We start from the raw sequence: 25,645 nt of genomic DNA, 5'->3' as shown, positions 1-25,645 counted from the left end.
CCATTCAATGAGATACCTGTGATGAATGGTACCATGCATCATGTCTTCATATAAGTACACCTGTGTATTATGCCTTAGGCAACAAAGACGCATCATGGCACTGTGTACGGTGTGGGTTACCTCAGTTTACATCAGGACTGTTTGATTCCTTTGATGTGGACACTTCTAACCCATACAACATTCTTAACATCATCCCAAACCAAACTCACCAACCACTAGCCAGATCCACTCCTGTTAGATCTACTAAAACTAATACAACACCCTTATTAAACAAACCTACTAAAGAAGTAATACCAAAATACCTTAAAACCTTAGTAATAAATTTTCAAAGCATTAGGAACAAAACAGCAGACTTAGAAATGTTATTAGAATGTGAGAAACCAGACATAAATGCAGGAACAGAAACTTGGCTACATCCTGAAATTTATAATGTAGAATTTTTTAGAAAAGATAGGGCTGATAATCATGGAATAGTTCTTTTAGCAATAAAAAACACTCTTATAGCAGAAGAAATTACCTTACCTAACTAAAGAAATATAGAATCAACATTTTGTAAAATTAATACCACCTCAACATCCCTAATAATAGGCAGTATTTACACCACCAAATTCTAGTTTAGAATACACGCAAGAACTATGGAATCAGTTTACTACACTTAAAGAGACATATAAAAATCCATTTTTTTTGGTTTATGGGTGATTTCAACCTACCCAATATAAATTGGAAAATACTAACCATAGATAAACACCAAAACCTTAAGGACATAAATGAGCTTTTCATAGAAACTTTACACACCCTAAATTTAGATCAAATAATTAAAAAGCCTATTAGATTAAACAACACATTAGATCTCTTCTTAACTAACAGACCTGGATTAGTATTTGATTATGATATTATCCCTGGTCTATCAGACCATGAGATCATAAAAATACATATTCAGATAAAGCAGTAGCCAATATAAAACCCAAAAGAAAAATAATCTTATTCTGGAACAAATGCAACCTAACACAACTACACCAAGCTGCATTTAACTTTCAACAAACATTCTTATCAGAAAAACACATTAACCAACCAGTTGATGACCTCTGGAATTTCATAAAAAACTATCTTAAAAAGATTATAGAAACTCATATACCAACTAAATACACATCAAACAAAATAAATAAAGGCTGGTTTAATAATAGATTAAAGAAACTTTGTAAACAGAAAGAAAACCTATATAGAAAATTTAAAGAAACTAAGGCAGAAAGAGTTTATAAAAGTACTTAAAAATTAAATACCTAACCCAAAAAGTAAGCAGACAGCTGCAGAGTGAATGCATAAACAATGTAATATCTAAAGATAACAACAAAAACCTATGGTCATATATTAAGTCAAAGAAAATGGAAACAACAGGCATAGCGTCATTAAAAAGAGAAGACAACTTAACACAAAATGTAAATGAAACTAAAGCTAACATCCTAAACAAATACTTAACAGAGTGGCTCTCAGCATGGAAAAGCTATCCAAGTACTTTGGTGTAACTTAAGATCGCAAACTAAAAATGTGTGAGCACATCCAGGAAGTTGCTAGAAAGGCCTCAGGGAAACTTTGCATTGTTCGGAAGCTGGCATCCACGAAATGGGGAACCCAAGCAGACATGCTCCGAACACTGTATTTAGGAGCAGTCCGATCACAGATAGACTTCAGCCTACCTGTGCAAATCTATGGCTCAAGGACAGCTCTTGAACAACTTGATAAAATACAGTCCCAAGCACTAAGATTAGTCTGTGGAACCTTTAGGACAAGCCCAGTAAATGCGACTGAAATAATGGCTAATGTAGGTCCACTAAATCTTAGAAGGGAAAGGTCAGTACTGACCTGCTTTGAGCAGTATAAACGGCTGGATGAATACCTCCCAGCTAGAAAATTAGTGGATGGTTGGAGATGCAGAAGACGTATCCAGATGCAGTCTTTGATGCATCATGCCACTAGACTATCTGATAAAGCTGGCCTCTCCACCATCCGACAAAACATTCAATGTTTTCATACCCTTCCCCTTTGGGGTCGCCCAACGACCCCAGACGTACCCTTGAAACTAGTAGACCCTAATGCCACTAAGCTAAGTTGTTCATCTAACGAACTTCAAATTCTAGCACTGGACACCATTAATGCCTTCAAGCCCAGTGCTATTTTTGCATATACTGATGGGTCGGCATTGATAGATTCTGGAAGAGCAGGCTATGGAGCCTACATCAACTTTCTTGGCTCTTACTCAGTAAAAATCTTTGGACCATGCAGTTTTGACGCAGAGACCATGGCAGTCTGTGAAGCCTTAAAGGTCATTGACTCTCAACTCGGCGAGGGACATTTTAGGGCAACACGGATTGTTGTGGTCACTGACTCAAAATCTGTACTACAGGCTTTGCAGAGCCCTGGACCATGGCCACCCAATATCGACACTGTCATCATGGCCTCACACAACATAAAGTAGCGCTATGGCACCCCTGTAATAATGCAGTGGGTACTGAGTCACATAGGTGTGACTGGCAGCACTATTGCAGACTCCTTGGCCCACCAGGGAGGGCAAATCCCACCAACTGAACAGGCTGTAAGTTTTCATCATGCCCTGGCTATAATTAAAAAAAACAGAAATGGAAAAGTGATTTCAGTTCTGGGACAAGTCCCAAAAAGCCTGTCGAGTCTGGGAGTGCATGAGGCTCCCTGACCGCACTTCCCATGTTGGAGGCTGTCCAGGCCTGTACAGGCTATTATAGCACAGTGCAGGACTGGCCACTGTCCTGTTGGCTCATATTTCTCACGGCTATGGCCAAATTTCGATTCGACTTACTTCCCCGCTGCGGGGAAGTAGAGGAGACTGTGCCTTATATTCTGTTTGACTACCCCAGACTTGATCTCCGCATCAACAGGTCTGGTAAACCAAAAATTCTCGACCTGTATGGTGACGTGTACGCACTACGAAAGACAGCAGGGTTTCTGTCCAGGGCTTTTGCAAGAGAGTATTTAAGCCTCTCATGCCCTCACTCAAATGGAATTTGATGATGATAAAGATGATAAAATACTCAGAAAGACACAAAGATAAAGGCACATTCCTTGTCCCATAAGCTATGACAAATTTGTACAAATACTCCTTCTTCCCTAGTGCTATTAGAGCATGGAATGGGTTGCCTGAGCTAGCCAGGAAAACCAGTGACTTGGCAGAATTTAAGTCATTGGTTAATATGCATGACTGAATGCATTACGCATAGGACGTAATCATCTTTTTGAAGTAATGTCTGTATTATATAAGTTAAGAAGATAAAAGATTCTAGGTACACATACAAAGACCTCATCAGAAACATAGAGATTAGAGACAGGATTAGTACAGCGATTGGACCCCACAATGACCTGCCTACTACTGTCAAAAAATGCAAACTAACGCTTTATGTCCATGTCACAAGGTCCTCAGGGCTTGCAAAAATCTTCCTTCAGAAAACAGTACCAGGAAAAAGAAGATGAGGCAGACAGAGAAAGCAATTTGAAAACAACATAAAAGATTGGATGAGCCTGTCATTGAATGAGATTCTATCAAATGTAAAATGGCAGAGAGGAATGTAAAGGGATGGTCAACAGATCTTTGTACTCCAACAGAGTAAAGGCTAGGTGAATGGGAAACTATTTGTATAATCAATAACAATTCATAAGAAAATTTATATTTCTTTTCTTTTAGCTTGCAATAAAGGTACATGGGGTCTACAGTGTGCTAACAGTTGTGCTTGTGGACTTGAAGCAGATTATTGTGACAGTAAAACTGGATGTGTTTGTAAAGCTGGATACACAGGTCAGTTTAGTCTTCTGTATTATTGTTTGTTTTACTTAGCATTTAGTACTTTTTAATTTCATACATCGCCATTATTTTAAAGTTTAAAGAATGAAAAATGCAGTAAACTGTTGAATATATTAGGACGTAACTTTACATTTCCCCTTTTAGTTGTGTGTTTTTGCTTTTTACCAAACTTGTCTCCTTTCCTAGGTAAACACTGTGAAAGTGACATAGATAAATGTAAAAATGGTAATCTTAAATGTAATAGTACTGAGAAGTGTCTGACCCTACATGGCACTCCTACCTGTAAATGTCAGGATGGATATGAAGGAATTAATGGCTCATGTCAAGGTGAGTAAATAACACTTAATTAACAATTAACTTAATGTTTAAAAAAAAAAATTTAAATCAATAACAATTTTTTTTCATAAACTAATGACCAGATTTATTTATTAACAATATAATAGTGATAATTTTTCTATATTGTTTAATAAAATGACTTTGTGCTTCACATCTTATGCCAACTATCATCACTTTATAGGTTGTTACATTTCATACTTTTATATTTTATCATGAAACTCTTTTTCTCAAAGCTGGCTATATTAAGTTGTTTTATTGAAGATATCAATGAATGCAGCAGTGTCCTTACCAATAACTGTAGTCAGCTGTGTAGAAACACTGAAGGAGGCTATGAATGTTTCTGTTATGCTGGATATAGCTATGACAGCAAAACATTCACTTGTAAAGGTGAGATTACAGTCTTGTTAGTAATATCTTTTATTAATGGCTACTTAAGTTCACATTTGAGATGGATGAAGTTGGAAAATATTTGAGTTTTCTGCTCATTTTAATCTGAAAGTTTATTTTCACAGTTACCACAAAACATTAATGGATGTTTTGCAAGATAATACGTAATTATTTGACACTGCTGTTATGTGGTATACACTTGTGATTTATGGTGGATGAAAAGGTGATAGAAGATTTGCAGGGTACTTAAAAAAAACATGTAGTGTGATGCTGTATTAATTTGACAAATGTTTTTAGTTTACTTTATAGCACATTGTTTAAAAAAGCTTATATAAAACTCACTGTCTGTTTAGGAAGGTTTTTGTGCACTTTTTTAAGTTAAAATAGTCGAGGATATTACATGACTCAATCAAAAAGTTAACTTTTAGTTAATCATTAAGTGATAGTTAAGTAATTTTATTTCATATAGAAAAAAGGGAGTTAACCTTACATATACATACATATTGCTCCCATAAGTTCTAGAAGGCTAGCAGGGACCCTATATAAAGAGCGGAGGTGTCACAGTTGAGATGGGGCTCAGTATGACGGCTCAGTCATGTCTGGGATGAGACAGAGAGGCCAGTGCAAGAGTTGATATGGCTGTACGGTTGTTAACAGAGAGATATTTGTACAGTCTTGTGTTAGGTGTTGCCAATTGTACAGTATTGGCTTAGATTTATTTGACATTAAACTATTACGTTATTTGGAGCCCTGAGTTGGTGGTGTTGTGTGGTGCAGTTTGCAGAGAGCTTGGATAGCTAGATGCGTTACAATATTTAACTAGAGAGTTCTTGTGGCCATATACTTTAAAGTTGTGAGTTCATATCCCTTTGAAGGCTGGCTTTTTCATCATAATTCTTTACCATCTTTGATTACAACTATCTCTAATTTTTACTTGATATAAGTTGTGGAGGGCACATGCCATTGTTGTAGCTACATGACATCATTGCTGTAAATAAAGTCCTTCTCTTTTCTTCGTTTACTTTTAGTAATTACTAGGGCAAACAGTACTAGTAAAAGTAGTTAAGTCATTTTTTTTTCCTTAATTTAAATAGTTAATAGTAATATACTTTTATTAATATAGAATGTGGACAAAACTACTATGGACCATCTTGTGCTTTGGTGTGTCAGTGTGAGGCAGGATGGAAGTGTGACAATGTAAATGGATCATGTTACAGTTTATATACTGAAGGTACATTTTTCTCTCATCACATATTAAAGTATAAGCAAGCATTTCATTTCATTTATTACTTTGACTTCTATGTTAATAGTTTACATCTAAAAGAAAATCTATATTCAACATAGGCAAGATGGAAATAGATATATTAAATTTAAACATTTGCAATGATTCCTCATATTATGGATAATTTGTCCCTCAAAAGATTCTGTAAGATTTAATGAACTAACTTAAGTCATTTTTTTCTAATAGAAATGTCACTGCAGAGGTTATAAGTTACTCATATTTCTATGTTTAAAAATTGTATAGTCCTATATTTTACTTAATTACTAATGAAAGATTGTACAGTAACAGTGGTATGATTGCATGTTTCCAAACAGTTACAGAATAATGAGGCCAAACTATATTGAAAGATGATAGTGTATTCAATCCAGGAGTATTAATTATAGAATAAATGTAATTTGAAGAAGTAATATTAAAATAATAATTCTAAAAATTTATTTTAAGAAATAAAATTTAAAAAAAATTCAAATATATTGTAATCTAAAAAACATTGGCCAGTACAGATATTAACCCACAACATTTATTACTAGTATATGACACTCAACCCAACTTAGCTAACCAGCTTTATGGCAAATTTGGAAATATAAAAAACATCTCAATGAATCCAAAACAAAATTGCTTCCAAGATTTTCCATCCAAAAGCTAACTAATTACTTAAATCAATTCAGTCCTTATCGAAGTGATCTTTTTGAAAATGTTTTGTCACACAAGATGAGTTTATGTGCAAAATTTCACCTCAGTAGTATAGTGAAAATTTTCAAAATAAATGATTCAAATTGTTCTTATTTTTTGAAAATTATAACAAAAGACGAAAGTGTAGGAATCAAAAAATGATTTCACATGTTAAGTGGAGCTACATTAAAGAATGACTGATAGATTTATTTATTAAACGAATTTGTAAAAAACTCTAGATTTGTCTTTTATGTTAACAGAGATCTCCTCCTATAACTACACTCTAACTTTTGACTGGGACGTGTCCAATGTAAATTTAGACAGAGATAGTGAGGGACGCAAGCAGGTGAAAGATGAATGTGAGACTCAGGCAAGTTCTGATAGAATTTTTAAAATCTATGATTGGCTCAAATCTTTCATTGATGTATGCTAATTTAACAGTATAATAAACTAAAAAAAAGACACACAAAATAGAGCTGTAATATCTGAGATATATGGATAATCACATTCAACCAGAGAAACACCATTATAAAAAATACTAAACCTGGAGATACCTGGATCAAGCAAAGTAGCAATATTACATAAAACACTGAACCATAATTTAAAAATTAAAACACAACCTAGGCACATTTATTTCATATGCTATTCTTATTAGTTGTCTGCATGAAATGCTGGAAAATATGCAGGTCGCAACTGGGTTTGTGTAGTCATGTGAAACACTGCACTCATGCTTAATCTCTGGAATGGAATACATTGCCATTAGATATTAGTGTTCTATTTTTTCTAGTGCCATTAGATGAATTTGCCAGGAAATACCTATGGCTTAGTAGAGTTAGGTCTCTAGTTAAATTGCACAACTAGATTTACTCATAGAGCATATTTATCTTCATCTCTGAAAGAATGTCTGTGATTTATAAGATAATAATGTATTACATTTTTTTCCCAGATGACCAAAACCTTAAGAGAGAAAAAAGTGGATGTGGTCCTATTTTCCATTACAAATCTCAGGTTTCATTTTTTGTTTGTTTAATATAAATATTTTTGTTTCTTAACCTAAAACTTGTTTGCGCTTGAAATTGTAATGTGCACATACTTGTCTACAAAAATGCAAATCAAATATTGTTTTAAGAATGTAGTATTTCAATAATCCAGCCTTAGTGGTCTTAGCTCACCAACTCCCTGACATAAATATGCTAATCTCTAAGATTTTCTTTTTTAATTGTTAACCAGAACATTAAAAAATGCATTCTCTGCATAAAAAAGTTAAATTTTAGCATTGAAAAATAAAAACATTTGTTATCTTATCTTATATAATACAGACGTTACTTCAAAAAAGATGATGATTACGTCCTACGCATCATGCATTTAGTCATGCATATTAACCAATGACTTAAACTCTGCCAAGTCACTGGTTTTCCTGGCTAGCTCAGGCAACCCATTCCATGTTATGAAACACTGGCTGGAATATTTCACACTTATAATTTCAGTAAATGTTTAGTATACTAATAGTGGACAACAGATATCAATTATATTAACAAATACAATACATCTCCATTTCTTATGTCCACTTCTCTTTTCCTAGGCCTTTTTTTTCTATAGCTTACTTTTTTTCTGTTAGCTACTTTTCTATGGCTTGCTACCCAATGTTTATTTCATTTTCATCCACTAAATTTTTATCCATGGCTTCAAGAGCATATTTTCCCTTTCTACCAATCTTCCTTGCTTTTAACATTTAAGTCCAAACATCATCATCTTTCCTTTACTTTCCTCATGGAACATAGGGCATCAGTAAAAACACATATCACTCTCCATGGTCTTTTGCTAGTTATATGGCTTTCAAGCTCTTTCCTGTCCTCTCTGCTTCATCTAGTATACAGTGTCACCACGTTCTTTTTGGCCTTCCTCTACATCTTGTGCCCACTCTCTTGTTGGTATCTTTTCTAAGAGTGTGACCAATCCATCCACATTCTCTCCTCAAGTCCAATAGCAAATTACATTAAAAGTGCCTAATTTATCAAGAAAATACATTTATGACATCAAAAATTAGAAATATATATTCTACATAATACACTTAATAAACAGATGTGTCTTTTTGCTTATGTATATCTTCTGTTGCTGGTCTGTATCACTCCTCCATTGCTTCAATAAAAGTTCTTATTTAATAAGTTTAAGTATGAAAACAAGTATAATTCCAGGTTGGTGTAGATCGCAAGAATACACAATTTTTGTACTAAGTGATGTATCTCTTGTAGATCACAGATTGCTGCATGTCTAAACAATGTTGCTGAATTTTTTTATTTTTTTTTCGGGTCAGAAGAGCATAACATGTCACTTTGTAATATACCAGTATGTCAACTAAAATTAGTCAACAATGTGTCAGTGATTTGTAATTTAGAAAAATGGCATGGTCAATAATTATTCTTTATTGAAGTGAATGAAGCTTATATAAATGTTTAGATTTACCAAGAACAAAGCATGTATCTCAAGCCCATTGTATACAAATACAATCATTATTATTGCATATTGTATTTTAAGGCTTTATGATAGAACATTTGAAGTGTGCATAGTTGATCTGATATTCTTTTCTCCTCCCACTCCAGAAAGGGCAGCCTCATCATAGACTTTATATTATTCATCAACAAAAGTTCCTCCAGTAATTCTCCGAGCAGTTTGACTATTGCACTCAACGCAATCAAGTCAGAAGGAATCTTTCTCAATGGCAGCAAAATATTTATAACAAGCTTCACATTGATTGGTAGGAATTTACCTTTATTTATCAGTTACAATGAATAGAATAGTGTTTTGTTGATATGTTATTTAAGTAGTAACTTAATGTAACATGCGCTATAAAATGTACATTTTATAATGGTTACACTTGTATCAACTCATAATTTTTAATACAGTTTTATATTTGTGCACAAGAATTTACAAAAATACATAAAACTTGAGAATGTTAAGATCGAATAGTTATCCTAATGGAGTTTGTTTGCTGCCAATGACATTGCTAGCAGCATTTATGATTTTCTGCTGGGAGCCACAGGGGGCAGGGGGCGTGTTCCCCACGAAGCCATCCGCATTGTTTTCCTCTAGTGACGCTTTCTCTTTCTCCAGTTGACCAGGCTGTTGTTGCGACGATGACGTGGCCGTTTGACACACAAAGAGATAGTGTCGAGCACTGTTTTCTTCAGCACAGCCGTTGATCGGACACGCTGTATCAGCAGACCTTCCCGACAGACGCCTCTCAAGGGAGCTGCAGGTTCACATGCAGGCACGTCACAAACAAAGTCCAATGCACCGCAGTCATCCTGAGATAACAGTCTCACATCCAGAAGATAGGTCTCTTCAGGTTCAGCTGGAAAATGTCTTCCTCTTGACAGCTCAGATTTAGAGTGGTTTGATTGACATTCATCTATGCCAATGTCGATGATGATGGTAGAAGTACATATGCCCTGTTGGTGGTTTTCTTGACATCTAAATTCTATGTGTGATGTGCCGCATGTACAGTTCATGGTAAACTTCTGGATGCAGTTGTCAAGCTTCAAATTTCCCTCGTGAGCACCGGCAGATAGGCAGAGGTCATTAAGGTCCATAGCAACAGGCTTGAATGCAGACCCAACGTTGTCTTGATCTGTCCAGCTCATTAAGGTACTGGTAACAGGTACAACAGGAACAAACGCTTCAGGCACATAACAGACTTCAGTTAAGGTACTGGTAACAGGTACAACAGGAACAAATGCTTCAGGCACGTAACAGTCTTCGGTTTCTTCATTTAACTCTTTCCCTTCGATTTGGTACATCTCGTTGAGATCATCACAGCAATCATTGTCACGTTTCTCGTCTTGAAAGTGACAACCACAAGACTTGCCCACAACACAGAAACAGACGGCGCTCCAATCCCCAGCGCCTCCGTCACCACTGTTTGTGCAGCCACAGTCTTGACCACGCAACTTCTTTACCAACGAGTCTACAGGCAACTGCTCCTTTACCAACGAGTCTACTCCTTCTTTCAATTGAGACACCATTTTATCTACCTTGTTCCCCATACTGTTAATTTGTTCACACATTGCATCAATACCTTCATTTATCTTGCCAATAAGCTCATAAATCTCCGGTTCAATTTCAAATAGGTAGGTCTCCGGATCTTCGTCTTCATCAATTAGGGCTTGCCGGAGACGAGCTGTAAGCACATCCTTGCTACCACCAAGCTTCAGGCGTCTGTAGCTCTTTAACTAAGAGTTGGTCTAGTTGTTTCAAAGATGCCATTGTGCTAGATTCCTACCTCCTCTCGTTGAGTCGCCTATAATCCCACTTCTGAGACCAATGTAATAACTTAAGTGAGGCAACTCAATGAGGACATAGACGTTTATTTACATAGAGACATGACAAACACAAAGGGCATCTGCCTTGAGTACGGCATCTCCATATTGGCTCTCTCCTTGGGCGAAAATCGTTTTCTCTCTCATGTCAACATCCGACTTGTTTAGTCACAGGTAGCTCTTTCTGCACTATCTTGGATGGCGGTGTGCATGGCAAAGTCATAACAATATATATCATCATGTTTTCAAACTGCTGGACTTGAGTATCTTCAATTTTTTTAATCTCCTTTTGCTATTTTATTTCTGGAAGAAATTTACTGCTTTTAGAAATGTACATACTTAATACCCTTCAAAAGCCTGCAAACCTGCATCCAATATAACAAAGCAAGCCCTAACCTGGAAACACCAAGGATAGAGGAAGAGGGGATGGCCCAGGAATACATGGCACCATGATTTGGAAGCAGATGGGCAAGACATGGGGACTGTTGGAGAGACTCGCCTAGAACCGAGATGCCTGGAGAAAGCTGGTTGGCGGCCTATGCCCCAGAAGGGACCACTGGCAGAGATGATGAGAAGAGAGATTTCATACTTAATATCACATGAAATTAATAAAATACTTAAATCAACATTTCACACATGTCATTCTAGATGTTTTATAAAAGTCTTGATTTCATTTAAAGGTCTAGAAATAGCCATTTAAAAAAATGAAGAACATTTCAATTCAAAAATATAATCCACTTGCCAAAAAGGTTGAAACTTCATGCTGTTTACTGTTTGTTCTATAGAGACTTCCCATATTTGTGAAGCAAGACAGCAGACTAACCCATGCAAGTCTTCAGAAATATGTCAAGTTCAAGGAAACATAGCAGTGTGCATGTAAGGGAAATAGTTTTTTACACTGAGATAAAATGTTATACACTATTAGAAAATTAAAGATGGGTATTAAAATAAATATTTTTAAAATGCTTAATTTTTTTTTACATTACATTTTTAGTGGTCACTCAGGGCCCTGAAAGGGGAAAAGTTGCTATTAGTTTTGTGTGGTCCATCTGTCCACCCATTCCTTTTAGATTGCCAAAGCTAGAAAATCAGAAATCCAATAACTTATTTTAGATCTTGGAAAGTTCTGGTGCAACAACTACATTTCAGCTGTATTTCAAAGAATGTAGCCATATATTTCAAGAAAATTATATTTATGATTTGCTGCAATAATCACATCCATTTTAATGGCTGATGGGTAATGAGGGTGTCATTAGACCAGCAAAATGCCTCTACTTCCTCTACATTGCTCAGATACCCATTAGAGTGGCATGGACTTTAAGGCATGCTTAAAATCCTGAAGTTCAAAATCCCAGTCTTCACTCCAGCAATGTATGTATCTGCCAAAATTGAGAAATGACTAAATGTGACTCAGCAAAAAAGGTTACAGAGATCAGGCCTCAAACAATAAACCTCTATGCTGAACTGGGACTTGACCACCTAATGAGGTTGTGACAGAGCATTACATAAAGTTTGCTGGACATGTTCTCTGACAGAATGAGTTATGCAACCAAAAGTTGCAATGATTTGGAGGCTAATATGAGGGAAGTGCAAACAGAGACATCCTCATATAAACTGGCACCACACTTTCATGGTGGACCTTAGAGATGTGGACCTCAGGTGGGAAGAGGCTTCAGACATTAGCAGTGACAGATCTTTTTGTAAACATCTTGCCACCCATGAGCAGTTCTAAGTTAAGTCTTCACTCAGCCACTATGCCCCTTCAGAGATGTTATAAGATACAGATACTAATGTATGGCTTGTCCATTCAATGATAAAATTGTATAGATTTTAAGTAGGATATTATTTGTATTCTTTTAATAAGTTTTAAAAAATATTTTTAATCCTTTTTTTCAGACCTGTAGAAACAAACAAAGGTAGATAATATGTATATATTTCATGAAATAATTAAGGAAAGTTAATACATTTTTTTAAATTGCAATATTTCAAAATAATTGAGACAAGTCAGCAACCTTTACTGTTGCAGAGCATTGCAAAAACTTTGTGGAAATAACCTGTTCCTAATGTATGCTTATGTTCAGGAATAGCTGGGTTAAATTTTGAATTTTTTAACAAATTTAAATTCTTCCTCCCTTCCCCAAACAAGAACAAAACATATGTATCTAGATTAAAAGGCCCTCTTGTTAACTGTGATACTCACTGTGATATTCAGATCTACATTTAGTTGTAATTAAAAAAGTAGACTTTTAAATGCTAAAGGCTTTATATAGATATTCTGCTATCTCAAAAAAAAAAAGAAGAGATCAGTTTGGTTTTATTAATGCTTTTGTTTATTTTGACCATGTTTAGATCTACATGATAAAAAATTAAAGAAAATGTGTAGCATTGAAAATTATATGCTAGAGTGGAAAGGAAATAGATATTTTTTTTTAACATTAGCATATCTGCTTTATAAAAACATACACAACTGCATATAAAAAGTCATTTTGGGAGAGATTAATCACTGTCAAAGATAATTTAAGTAGTAAAATTTAAGTGAAAATGTACATATATTTTGTCCAGTCCAAGCGAGAGAATTACTGATAAATGGTAAATCAGTCTAGTGCATTTACTTTTATATTATAGATGAAAGATTAACTTACAATATTTACTAAATGAATACACAAAAACTAAAGCTATTTAGAAAAAATTAAGTTTAATATAAGTAAAAAAACAAACAATTCAGTGACAGCTCTTTCCCTCCCAGAAAACAGCCAACTCCAATCCCTCACTAAACTCCCCTTATCATAGAACACAATTTAAAAATTCAGTCTACTATAATGAACATACTATTAACATTCATTTTGCTGGGAAATGTACAATCAAAGGAATGAAACTCTTGCATACCTAAACAACAACAAAGAAAAAGTATATTCAGTGCTTACAGAGTAAATATATAGCTCAACATTGAGAGTTACCTTTTTTAGAATTAATAAATAATACAAATCATTTTTATTTTTGGCTTTTACTGTGCAAAATAACTCACAACAGAACTGTTACAATGCTTTCTATTCAGATTTGATTTTGGGACTGGCTATAGGACTGCCATTGTCGGTTGCTTTTTGTGCTATTGTTATTGCCATAGCTGTCTGCAAATATATTAAAAGGAAAAAGGCAAGAATGTTGTCTTCAACAGAATCTCTTCATTCAAGTACACTACAAAAGGACAGTTTGTCTGGGTAAGTTGTATTTTCTTTCAACTGACTCTTGAGGTTGATTTTTAAGAATTGCTTCATTCTCAAGTTTATTTACTAAACCATTTTCTATGTCTAGATGTAGGATGATACAATGGGGGCAATATTTTTGTTCATAGGGTCAGAACAAAAAAATGTTTCTAACTCTGTTGATTTTGTGACCATTGGACCAGGTTTGTAGGTTAATGTAAAAAATATATCTTGTATAAATCTGTACTTTGTAATGACTAAGCAAGGTGACATTTATAAGTTCTTTCATATTATTAAGTTCTCTCCTAATCAGGCCTTCTGTAAACACTCCCCAACAACACCACACATCTAAAACATCAACTTGACAACAAGAGCTTCAATAAACAATGTGGCGGTTTAATGACAAATACATCAACAACAGCCAATAAACACAATTGGCTAAACTAACTTCAAATGCTTTGCTACACAACAGAACTGCCTAAGTAATCAATACAAGTCTCTCTAGCTCGTACAGCTACATTTTTAGCACACAGTCCTTACTGCTTGCTGTCCTGGACTCTACTGTCCTTTCTTACACATTGTCTTTCGACCATGAAGGCTTTCGGTCACATGACCACAGCACAGTTCATACTTGCGTGCACTAGCAGTACTGTCCCCTTATTCAACAGCCCTTGACCTGTGTGATTGACCTGAGTCGTGTGTGTCAGCAGGCCGCACACACATTAACCCTTTCAGTCCGCCACTGGAGTTACTACAATATGAAGCCACAGCTGCTTTTATGGAAGGGTTAGATAGGCTGTTGTCTATTTTTCTTTTTGGACACTGTGCTGCCCAGGTTATGTAAAGTGTTCAGCAATATTGAGGAAGTGGCCATTTACATTGATTTGAGAAACTAGGTTAGTTCTGAATGGAGACTTCTGCAGCATGACCTCAATTTGCTTTTTGGTGATGAGAGGAAAATGAGTGAAAATGGAATTTGATGATATCTAAGTCTTGTGGAGTTGGCAACAGCAAAAAAGCTAAAAAAGACACAAAGCGCCTGTCTTTGATGGTCTTCCAGCAGAAGTAATTAAGATGGGTGGTGCTTCTCTCACACAAAGTCTAACATCTTCACTTTGTAATGTTCTCTCCAGCAGCACTTTACTATGCCACCATCTTATACTGTAAAAAAAAAGTATCAAATCAGACTGCTCATATTACTGTTAGTAGTGGGAATATTCCTTGACCAGACTGACCAACTCCATAGTAGGTAATGTGCTCTCTGTAAGTCAGTGTGGTTTTCAGGCTGGTAGTGGACATGATTTTTGCCTTGGGTCAAATAAAAGAGAAAATGCATTTGAAACAGTGAGTTGGGATGGCTTGTAGAGAATTCAATGTTGGCTCGGGTGCCCTCCAAGATTCATCCCTATTCTAAAGCAACTGCATGAGAGTAAACAAAAAGGTCAAAACAGAAACAATGTGGACCATTTTTCTATAGAGCATTGTTTGAAGCAGGGTTTTGTTCCTTGCTCTAACAATCTGTGCAATATTCTTTGTAGCATTGCTAAATAAGAGGTGGCAACGGCATGAGGGTATCTACATTAAGTTCTGCATCAATTTCAGCATATTTAACAAACAGTCCTTGCTCTCCTATACACCAAGCAGACGTCTTAACGCGCTGTGCATGTGTTCCTTGAGGTCGCTGCCTCGTTTGGTCTGTGCATCATCTTTAAAAAAAACAGAGGTGATATATATATATATATATATATATATATTGTTACGATTCTCTCCTACTCAGGCCTTCTGTAAACACTGCTCAACACAACACATCAACACATCAAGAACCTGACAACAAGGCTCCAAATAATCTGGTACTTTAATCAAACAGCCAATATGACACAATTGGCAACACAATCAACTGCTACAACATTTGACCGTATATCACTGTACTAAACTCATAATTCTACTGTCTCTTCCTGGACTCGTACATTTTACTGGAGGACTGCACCAGGACCGACTTCATAGCTGACTAACATTCCCGGTCTCAACGCTCTCCGGTCTTGAACTGCCGCTTTCCTACACACTGGGTCTCTGGTCTGAGTAGGCTAATGATCAGATGACCATAACACAGGCGCTATTCACGTGCAAAGTTCATGCCAGTACTGTCCCTTGCCTTTCAATATAGCACACTAAACTGTATTGCTGGCCTGTGTCACAAATGTCAGCTGATCACACAGTTAACCCTTTTGCGTCGCAAATAGGGTTATAACAATATATATATATATATATATATATATATATATATATATATATCATGGGCGTAGCCAGGGGGAGTTTGGGGTTGAACCCTCCCCCCTGAAATGAAATCCCCCCCCCCCCCGAAGGGGGAGTTCAATGACTGATTTTTTGCTCTTATTTTGTTTATTTTAGGTGAGATTTTAAACTAAATCATCACTTACCCTAGCACAGCCAATGGGGTTTTGAGTTTAAACCTACCTACCAGGGGGTTTTGAGTTTAAAATTCCCTACCAGGGGGTTTTGAGTTTAAAATTTACAATAAACCCCCTTTTCAATATAAAAAAAAGCAAATTACACAAAATTCTATGAGCGTAGTCAATGGAGTTTTGAGTTTAAGCCCCCCTTCAGTGGGGTTTAAAATAAAAAGTACCTTTTCAATATAAAAAAAAGTAAATTACGCACTCAAAATGTTATGAGCATAGCTAAATGAGTTTTGAGTTTAAAGCCCCCTTCAGTGGAGTTTGAGGCTAAAAAAAATACCTCTTTAATATTAATCGAAAGCAAATTATACACTAAAAATTCTATGAGTGTAGTCAAAGGGGATTTTGAGTTTAACCCCCTCCTCCCTCCAGTTGGGGTTTGAAGCTAACCAATACCTCTTCAATGGAAAAAAAGCAAATTAGACACTCTAAAATTCATGAACGTTGCCATAGTAGCTTCTTATATTAGGCACAGCTCATCGAATTCTCCTTTAAGAAACACGTCGCTTTTTTTGTTTATAATTAATTTGTTTTTATGTTTGGAGCTAAAAACGACGTTTCGGGACAGTGCATGTCCAATTTTAGTTAAGTTCCTGTATTTTTGTTCCGCTTTTCCAAAGCAGATGGCAGTTTTTTAGATTCTCGGTAACCAAGTATGTAAAGCTATTGTTTTAACCTCCCCCGGCAATTCATACCCATATAAGGGATGAAGGCTATATTATGAGCCTGTTTGATCGTAGGCTGGTGGATCTATCAAAATAAGCTTCCAAACATCTTTAGAAAGACATTCCAATCACATTCATACTGTTAGCTGTTAAATAAAATTTAAAAAGGAGGTGTTTCAATAAATAATAATGAATTAAACACATTCTCCTATAATGCATAAGGCAAAATCGTAATAAGAAATATTATTGGGATTAATAAATCTATGATTTTTTTCAATAAATAAATGTGACCTAGATCGAGATATCTAGAATATATAATTTATGAATGAAAGAAAAAGTGTGGGCTGCTAATTTGAAGCCAGAGACCATGCCCACTGCAGGTGATCACGCCAGGCGAGCGCTGGCGGTGGTGACGAGAGGTATACACTAAGCATGTAGTGTCACAACCTGTCATACAGGCAGTGGAGGGAAGGGGGAGAGAGTCATGAAAAGAATTATAAGCATCTATGAGAGGGAGGGGGTGTTAAGGTGTAACAAAACAAACATCCAAATTATGAAAACAAGAAGAGGGTCCATGGATGGGAATTAAAAGAAAGAGACAGAGAATACATATATGTAGCCTAGTTGAAAATATCATGTTTATTAAATTATAATAATTAATTTATAGATCTATAATTATATAGATTTATTTCTGTCTGTTTCTACACATAGATTATATAGGTAGGCATATATATATATCATGGGCGTAGCCAGGATTTTTTTTCGGGGGTGGGTAGGCCCCCCACACGAAAAAAAAATATATATGTGTGTGTGTGTACATAATTAATCTTTATTACAATCTGACCCTTTCAGAAGACGTTTATTGTAGATTCCCTGCCCTTGCCAGCAAGGGGGTCTGGGGGAGCTCGCAGCGCTCCCCCAGCGCAGGGCTTTGCCCCGCCGCCGAGCACTATTTCTGGTATTGAAAGCCAACAAAATGCGTATTCTGAGGTATCTACAGTGCATTATCTTGCTATTAAAAAGTTTTATTTCAAAAACCTAATGTGCTATTCTTACTGACTTAGACCCTCTCGCGCCACTCGGCGCATTTTCCGGCAAGCTGTTTCGAAACTCTTATTTTGCTTAATTCATTTTGTCGGAGAACTTGCGACGTTCTGTCACAACCTTTCTAAGGATTCGACTCCCAGTTCGGCATATGATTTTTTTTATTTAGACCCGATCTCTATGACTGACTCCTAAAATCTGTCTTAGCCATCTTTGTTGAGCCACATTTAATGTTTTTCAATTTCGGCAGAAGACTATTCACACTTTAGGCCTATTAATGGAGCTCTAGCCACTGGTAGAAATTTGTAACCTTTCTTGACTACGCTCTTGGAATTACATGCCTGTATTTCGCTTTAGATTTTATATCGAAAAAGAAAGTTTTTTTGTCAAATCATCTTTTGAGGGGTTTTAAACTAAAAAATCTCTGGAGTTTTTTTGTTGTTGTTTTTTTAATTCAAAACCCCATTTAGCTACGATCATAGAATTTGGTGACTGTAGTTTGCTTTAAAATAATATTGAAGAGAGAGGTTTTCAACTCTAAATGCTCTGTAGGGGAAATTTAAACTCAAAACCATCTGGAGGGGTTTTAAACTTTAAAGACATCAACTCAAAACCCCTTTGGCTACGGTCATAGATTTTATAGTGTGTAATTTGCTTTTTTTTTATATTGAAGAGGTACTTTTTAGCTTCAAACCCCAACTGGAGGGGGGGGGGTTAAACTCAAAACCCCTTTGGCTACGCTCATAGAATTTTGAATGTGTAATTTGCTTTTTTTATATTGAAGAGGGGGTTTATCGTAAATTTTGGAGAGGGTTTTAAAATCAAAATCTTCCTTAACTGTGCTGTTGGAATCTGGGGATTGTTGTTTGCATATTTTTGTTTTGTTTTATAGAAGAGGGGGATTTAACTGCAAAAACCTCTGGTAGGGGGTTTAAAACTCAAAACCCCCTGTAGGGGTTTTTAAACTCAAAGCCCCTGGTAGGGTGTTGTAAAATCAAACCCCCCTGGTAGATGGTTTTTAACTTAAAATCCCCTCGGCTGGCTGTGGTAAGTGATGATTTAGTATTAAAATCTCACCTATAATAAACAAAATGAAAGCAAAAATCAGTCACTTAATTCCCTTCCCCCGCCGGGGGGGGGGGGGTTCATTTCGGGGGGGGTTTGAACCCCAAGAACCCCCCCCCCTGGCTACACCCATGATATATATATATATATATATAGAGAGAGAGAGAGAGAGAGAGAGAGAGGCAATATACTATAAATACATATTGCAGAAGTGAATCTACTTCTTTTAATACAATCTAAATAATTTTTAATTAACACAGATATAATTTATTAGCAATAACATAGTGGTGTTTCTTAACGGTGCTCGATGTGCGCTAAAGGAGAAAGCACAAAAACTGCGTTTATTATAGGAGCATGAAGTGACCTGATTTATTTTAAAATTAAATCTTGACTATGAGTGGTAATTCAAAGAAACACAGCTATTTTTATAGTCCTTTAGTTGCAGAATAAGAATCTGCTTTCAGTTTTTTTGTAAGTTAAACCGTCACCAAATACAAAAATAAAATAAAAATTTGACCTAGTTCCCGAATAGGGTGTGCCTAATATAAGAATCTACTATATATATATTTCATACATAAAAATATTTTTTTATTTTTGCTTTACAGAATTCACAAAGAAAGTACCCAAAGACTTAATGCTCCAAAAAGTACTGAGTACTTTGAAGGCTAATGAAAGGAAAGTTTACTTTTTCTCTTTGTGACACCCTTATTTGCAATGTCTTTTGTTTAGTATTCTTTTTCATATTTCTTTGAACTATCATTTTAAGGTAATTTTTCTTAATATTTTTGTGTAATAGTTAATTCTTGTCAAATAGATGTTAATAGAATCATTGAAAATAAAAGCTTTAGATAGGGGGATATACATGGAAAGAAGAGTAATAACTCATTGTCAAATGTAAAAAAAAAATCTCGTTATAATAGTATCAAATACTTTTTTTTGTAGAAGCTTATAAGTCTCTCATATGATTATATGTTTTAAAAACATAAAATTTATTTTAATTAAATAATTTTGAAAAGGAAGCTCAGATTTATCTGGTTATTTAAAACTGAAAAATTAGCTATTGTTAGTGTTTAGCAATATAAAATCAGAATTTATTAATTATATTACTACATAAGTCCATATTTGAATTTAGTGACTTTTTTTTTTTTTAAAAGGCAATTAACATGTTACAAAAACAAGCTATTGTAAGTTTATGAGTCACAGATGTTTTTAGCTTTATAATAGTCTAAGCTTTGTTAAGCTAAACAAAATTAATGTATTTATAAACATGTACACATTTATTATTTGCAGGAACAAGTAATAAAATATATACATTTCTAAATGAAACTTTGATTTCTGATGTGTTTTTCTTGTTTTTATAAAAAAAAATTTTAGATTTCAAACAAATATATGTGTCCATAATAAGCCTAATCATTAAAGATATTGTTAAGCTTGTAACAATGCATACCAATATTACTTTAATAGACTTTTTGAAGCACTGTTTTACAATACCTCTATTTAACTCATACCCTTGTAAAACCTTCTGGGTAGATGGGCTCAAAAACCTGGGTGGACATGGGTCTATAACACAGCTGGAATGATTTTCCTTGAAATTTAACAGATAAATGTTGCGAAAAGAATAACTAGCTTGTTAGACACACTTGGAAAACTCTAGCTCGACCGTTATAATTTTCAAAGAAAAAATAAATAGATTTAAATTTGGCTAGAGAATAAAAAAAAATATTAATCTTTAATGGACTATAGAACTTCAGGTATTTTTGCATTCATTCAAGAGTTTATCATTGAACTATACTAATTCTGTGCATCATCTTCTAAATCTAGATCTAAATGCCTATCATTTGAATATTATAAAGTCTAGTAGATCTTTGCATCCGCTGAAACAGGATTTACTAAATGAATATATAAAATCAAGCAATCCAGAAATTTCTGATCATCATTGAACATTTTTTTTGAAATAAGCATCTATCAATCACACTCCATTCATACTTCTTTCCACAACAATATATAATGAATAATAAAAAGAAAATTATGTATTTGAATAACTGATACTAATCAAGAAATTTGAATGCTGGCTTATCTGAATAAAATCTGTTTTGAGATATGGCACACCAAAGTTAATTTTTAATCTGGTGTACATAGTACTTGTAAATAGTTTGATTTTGTGTACAAAATGTATTTATAGCTTCAAGTTTCATTTTTAATTATTTTCATACTTTTGTTTCGGAATGAGACTGTGACTAAAAGGATCACTAAAAGTGTAAATATTGATAAAGTTTGACAGAGTTATGTTTTTTAAATAGATAATTGGATAGAGTTTAATATTTCATACAATAATAATGATTGAGGACTGTTGGAATATTCTTTTTTTACTTGGGAAAGTCAGTTTTTAAAGATCAAATTAAAAAAAAAAATTTCATCTCTGAAATTACCTAATTTTTTTTTCCAGGACTATTTATAACACTGAAAGATACATTACCTCGTACATTCAATTTCCAACAAAATTTTATATAACATGTCTATGTTTTAACAAACAAAAAAAAAAACAGTATGACGTTTATAAATATGTGATCAAAAAATGTGAGGGGAAAAAATAATTCCTGTAGAATGAGAACGGCTTTTAAGAGGTAGGACCTGTGTCTGTTATTAAGGAATTGTTTGATTATAAAAATTAAGAAACGCTTCACATATTTCATAAAGAACATTTAAACATTTATAAATCCCCTTTTTTTTACAAAGCTAATATACAATCACTCTGTATGATAAAAAGTTTGAAAATGTTATTTCTCTGACACCCATCCTCGGATGAAGTTGAAAACTTTGTACAATAATTGATTGGCATGGACAAGACATGAATCAATAAAAAGAAAACAAACAATTAGTCCATAAATTACTGGTCATTTTTTTTATACCCACAAGGGAAATAAATTCTTCAGCATTTACAGATATGGCTAAATATGTGGGATTTTTTTTTACTTAGATAATTCTACCTGTTATTTCTCTCACACCTATTCTAGTATCAAATTGAAGCGTTAAACGATTAGGCCCATTAATTGTACCTAGCAAAACATAAATTAATTTAATATGAGTCAATTAATTACTTGTATTTAATAATAACAATACCATGTTACATTCAAAGCTTTATATCACTGAATGATAAACAGCTACACACATAATAGATATCACACACGAAGTACAGTCAGTACACAGGCTAACAAAAGCCCCACATATGACATTCGCCCAGATGTGGCCTTAGCAGTGCGAGTAAATCAAGAGAATGCATTAAATAGGTGCACTTAACATATACTTTAAAAAAAAAAAAAAGCATAACTTATCAACTCTTATCTTCATTTTTTTTTTTTTTATTTTATTAATAGTATTTAAGCTATATTTCTCCAATACAACTAAAAATATAAATTATTTAAAGCTTTTTTTTTTAAAAGCTAGCACTGCTAATTTAATTTGTTGCTAATTTATTATTGGAGGAAAAATGTCGACTTGATTTAACATACACTATTTTCGATTTTATTTGTATTTACTTATCCAAAAATCCTCAGTAAACAAACAACCCAAATGGCACAAACATATTAGCAGCTCTCTAATAAAGAAACTATACGTGATACGTGCCCTTCCCAGCGTAACTATCGGACCATATATGAAAGAAGTCCCTCCATACCAGTGCTGCCCAACATAATTCAATCTGCGGGCTATTTTAATTTCCAACACTAGTGTCGCAGGCCACATGATGGAAAAGATACAAAAACTTAATGAAATTTACCTGAAACTATTTTATTTCAAACCCGAGGATCTAGTACTTACATTGAATTATTGGGAGAGTTGAATTTTCTCTTTACACTTAAAAATTAATGGCTGTTTATATTTGTTGTTCTTGTTTTTTAAAAACAGACACACTTTCTTTATAAAAACAAACATTTTGGCTAGCAATGGTATCATGTTCTACGAAAAACTAAAGATCCGTTCACTTTTCCTAGTAAATTCTAGAGTCCTATTTGATGAACGCGCAAATGTTAAATGCCTCGGTAGTAATTCATTAGAAAAAAGTGAGGGCCGGAACGTAGGGGGGGGGGGATTTTGTGCCAACATTTCGGTGGGTCGGATGGAAGCACGTCCTCCATCCATTTTCCATAAACATCGCATAGAAATATAGTCTTTAAAATATAAACAAGTATAAAATAATGAAATAATACAATGAATCTTAAATGTATTACCTAATTAAATATCTAGCAAAGTAAAGTTCCCCTTTCTGACATTGTGATCTATGGGGACAGATGATGTAAAGGTCATCTGTTTCTGTGGTCTACGGTTAACGAGTGTGTCATGTGGCCAGCACTACGACCAACCGCCTTAACTTTTCCCCAAATAATGTCAGGCCATCCATTAGAGCTGGGTGGACTCAGAGGCGCCCAAAGAGCCCGAAATTCAAAAATTGCACCATGATTCGAACCCGGGACTTCCGGTTCAGAAGTCAAGCGCTTACCACTCAGCCACCGTGCCTCCATTAAATATACAATTATTTTTTTTTTTACGCCTCAGAGGGCGGCACCCGGGGCTTTGCGCCCCCTTGTCCTCCTCACAACGCCTCTGGACCTACGTCCAACTTTGTTTTTCCTTAGAACATTATCGACAAAGCTTTGCAACAGCAAGTTGTGAAACGTTGCAGGTGGACGATTCTTTCGGGTGAACGTTTCGTAAGGTGAACAACACCGTTTTCTTCTAAATGGACACCACACGTAAAAGTTTGAGAAACACTTGAGTAAGGGTTCCATGTTGGTTATCTAACTATCTGCAGCATTCTGAATTGCTGGACAGTGCATTTTATTGTACTAGTTAGCCACACAATGTCTGTAATAAAAGTGTCTCAGAAGGAGCTCGCACAATGAATGTTCCTCAAACGACATAAATGTCATTCACAGGTGGCCCTCTATTTGACAGGCCTGCTTCAAAACATGTATACTAGGCTTAGACTCAAAAGAACAATGTGGAATTTATGTAATGGCCTGTACGTCAATGCAAAGCTTCATTGACACGAGAAATGTGGGAAACTATTTATATCTACACGTACTCTCAGGGGCCTCTCTTACGTTCTTTTTGTTTTTTCAAAGTACCCGGTAGTACCGGTACATAGAAAGTAAGTAAATAAAAGTAAAGTTTCCTTTTCAGACCGTGCGATCTATAGGGCAGATGATGTAAAGGTCGTATGTTTCCGTGGCCGAGGGCGTCATGTGGCCAGCATAACGACTTTACTTTTCCACAAATAATGTCAGGTACCCATTAGAGAGAGCTGGGTGGACTCAGAGGCGCCCCAAAGATTTCGAAATAAAAAAAAAAAATTCCAGTATTCACTATGATTCTAGCCCTGTTCAGAAGACGTGCGCTTTAACACTCAGCCACACCGCCTCCAAATAGAAAGTAAAGTATTCTATATGGTACACTTTAACACCACCCCTTCGACAGACTGGTCGTATTCAATGCTTTCAGCCTGTTGTTAACAATGACTAAACCCTACACCCCAACATCCCTTGCAGCTCTGGCATTGTTTTCTCAAGCAATTCATCATCACCATCTTCATCTGTCACTTGACTTTTGACGTAGGGGGCGCTGTGATAGTTCGCCCAATCAAATCCCTCTATTTTTTCCCGGTCAGCATTAGTTCTAAGTAGGATATCATTTGAGAGGCCGGTGCATTTCTTTACACTGTCCAGCCAGCTTTTCTTCGGACGACCCTATCTTTTAGCTCCCTCCACTCTACCTTGAAGGATGACTTTAGACAGTGAGCCATGGGCCAAACCAGCTCAGCATTTAGTAATCTTCATCTCAGAAAGAACTTTTGAAAAATAAAAGCGTCTTCCCCCCCCCTTTTTTTTTCTCTCTCTCTACTGTCGTCCTTACCTAGCTTTCTTTCTTTCACTTTCTCTCTCGTATATTTTACTCCCTCTTTCACGCTCTCTTTTTCGCTCTTCCTCTCTCATTCTCTCCCCTTTGTGTCCTTCTTTCTCTTTTGTCTCCCTTTCTCCCTTTCTGTCGACCGATCACTCTCTTTCTCTCTCCGTCTTTCTTTGTCTTTACCGCACACACGTAAACGCAGTCAGACATCGACAATGTCACTGTAAAAACAGTAACTTTTTGTTTTGAGAGGTAAGAAATAAAAGGTTTAAAAACAAAACACGTTTTCACGGAGTTTTCTCAAAGACACCTTATTTCACATAGAATATTTTGTGTTATTTTGATTTGTTCATTATTATTTGTTTTACATAATTCGGATGTTCCTTCAGAGTTGAAGATAGTTTACTTCCTAGTCCAAACCTCTCGCAGGACGACGGGGGATGGGAGCGGGCAGGGTTTGAACCCTCGACCGTC

At 35.3% G+C, this 25,645-nt stretch overlaps 1 protein-coding gene across 1 annotated transcript in view; it reads left to right on the top strand.

Moving 5' to 3' along the window:
- LOC106056138 (uncharacterized) overlaps positions 1-20,602 on the top strand; it is a 40,113-nt gene extending 19,511 nt beyond the window's left edge. Inside the window, exons 21-31 of the mRNA XM_056004250.1 lie at positions 3,710-3,820; positions 4,013-4,153; positions 4,424-4,549; positions 5,673-5,780; positions 6,761-6,870; positions 7,447-7,508; positions 9,101-9,255; positions 11,602-11,692; positions 12,713-12,732; positions 13,872-14,034; positions 19,876-20,602. Of these exons, the coding sequence (XP_055860225.1) occupies positions 3,710-3,820; positions 4,013-4,153; positions 4,424-4,549; positions 5,673-5,780; positions 6,761-6,870; positions 7,447-7,508; positions 9,101-9,255; positions 11,602-11,692; positions 12,713-12,732; positions 13,872-14,034; positions 19,876-19,939 (1,151 nt within the window). The 3' untranslated portion in view covers positions 19,940-20,602. The remainder of the gene's footprint in view (positions 1-3,709; positions 3,821-4,012; positions 4,154-4,423; positions 4,550-5,672; positions 5,781-6,760; positions 6,871-7,446; positions 7,509-9,100; positions 9,256-11,601; positions 11,693-12,712; positions 12,733-13,871; positions 14,035-19,875) is intronic.
- The last annotated feature ends 5,043 nt before the right edge of the window (positions 20,603-25,645 follow it).

The sequence above is a fragment of the Biomphalaria glabrata genome, chromosome 11, assembly GCF_947242115.1.
Source record: "Biomphalaria glabrata chromosome 11, xgBioGlab47.1, whole genome shotgun sequence".
NCBI classification, from domain to species: domain Eukaryota; kingdom Metazoa; phylum Mollusca; class Gastropoda; family Planorbidae; genus Biomphalaria; species Biomphalaria glabrata.
Note: the sequence above shows the minus strand (reverse complement) of the source record. Positions and strands in the feature narration are given on the sequence as shown.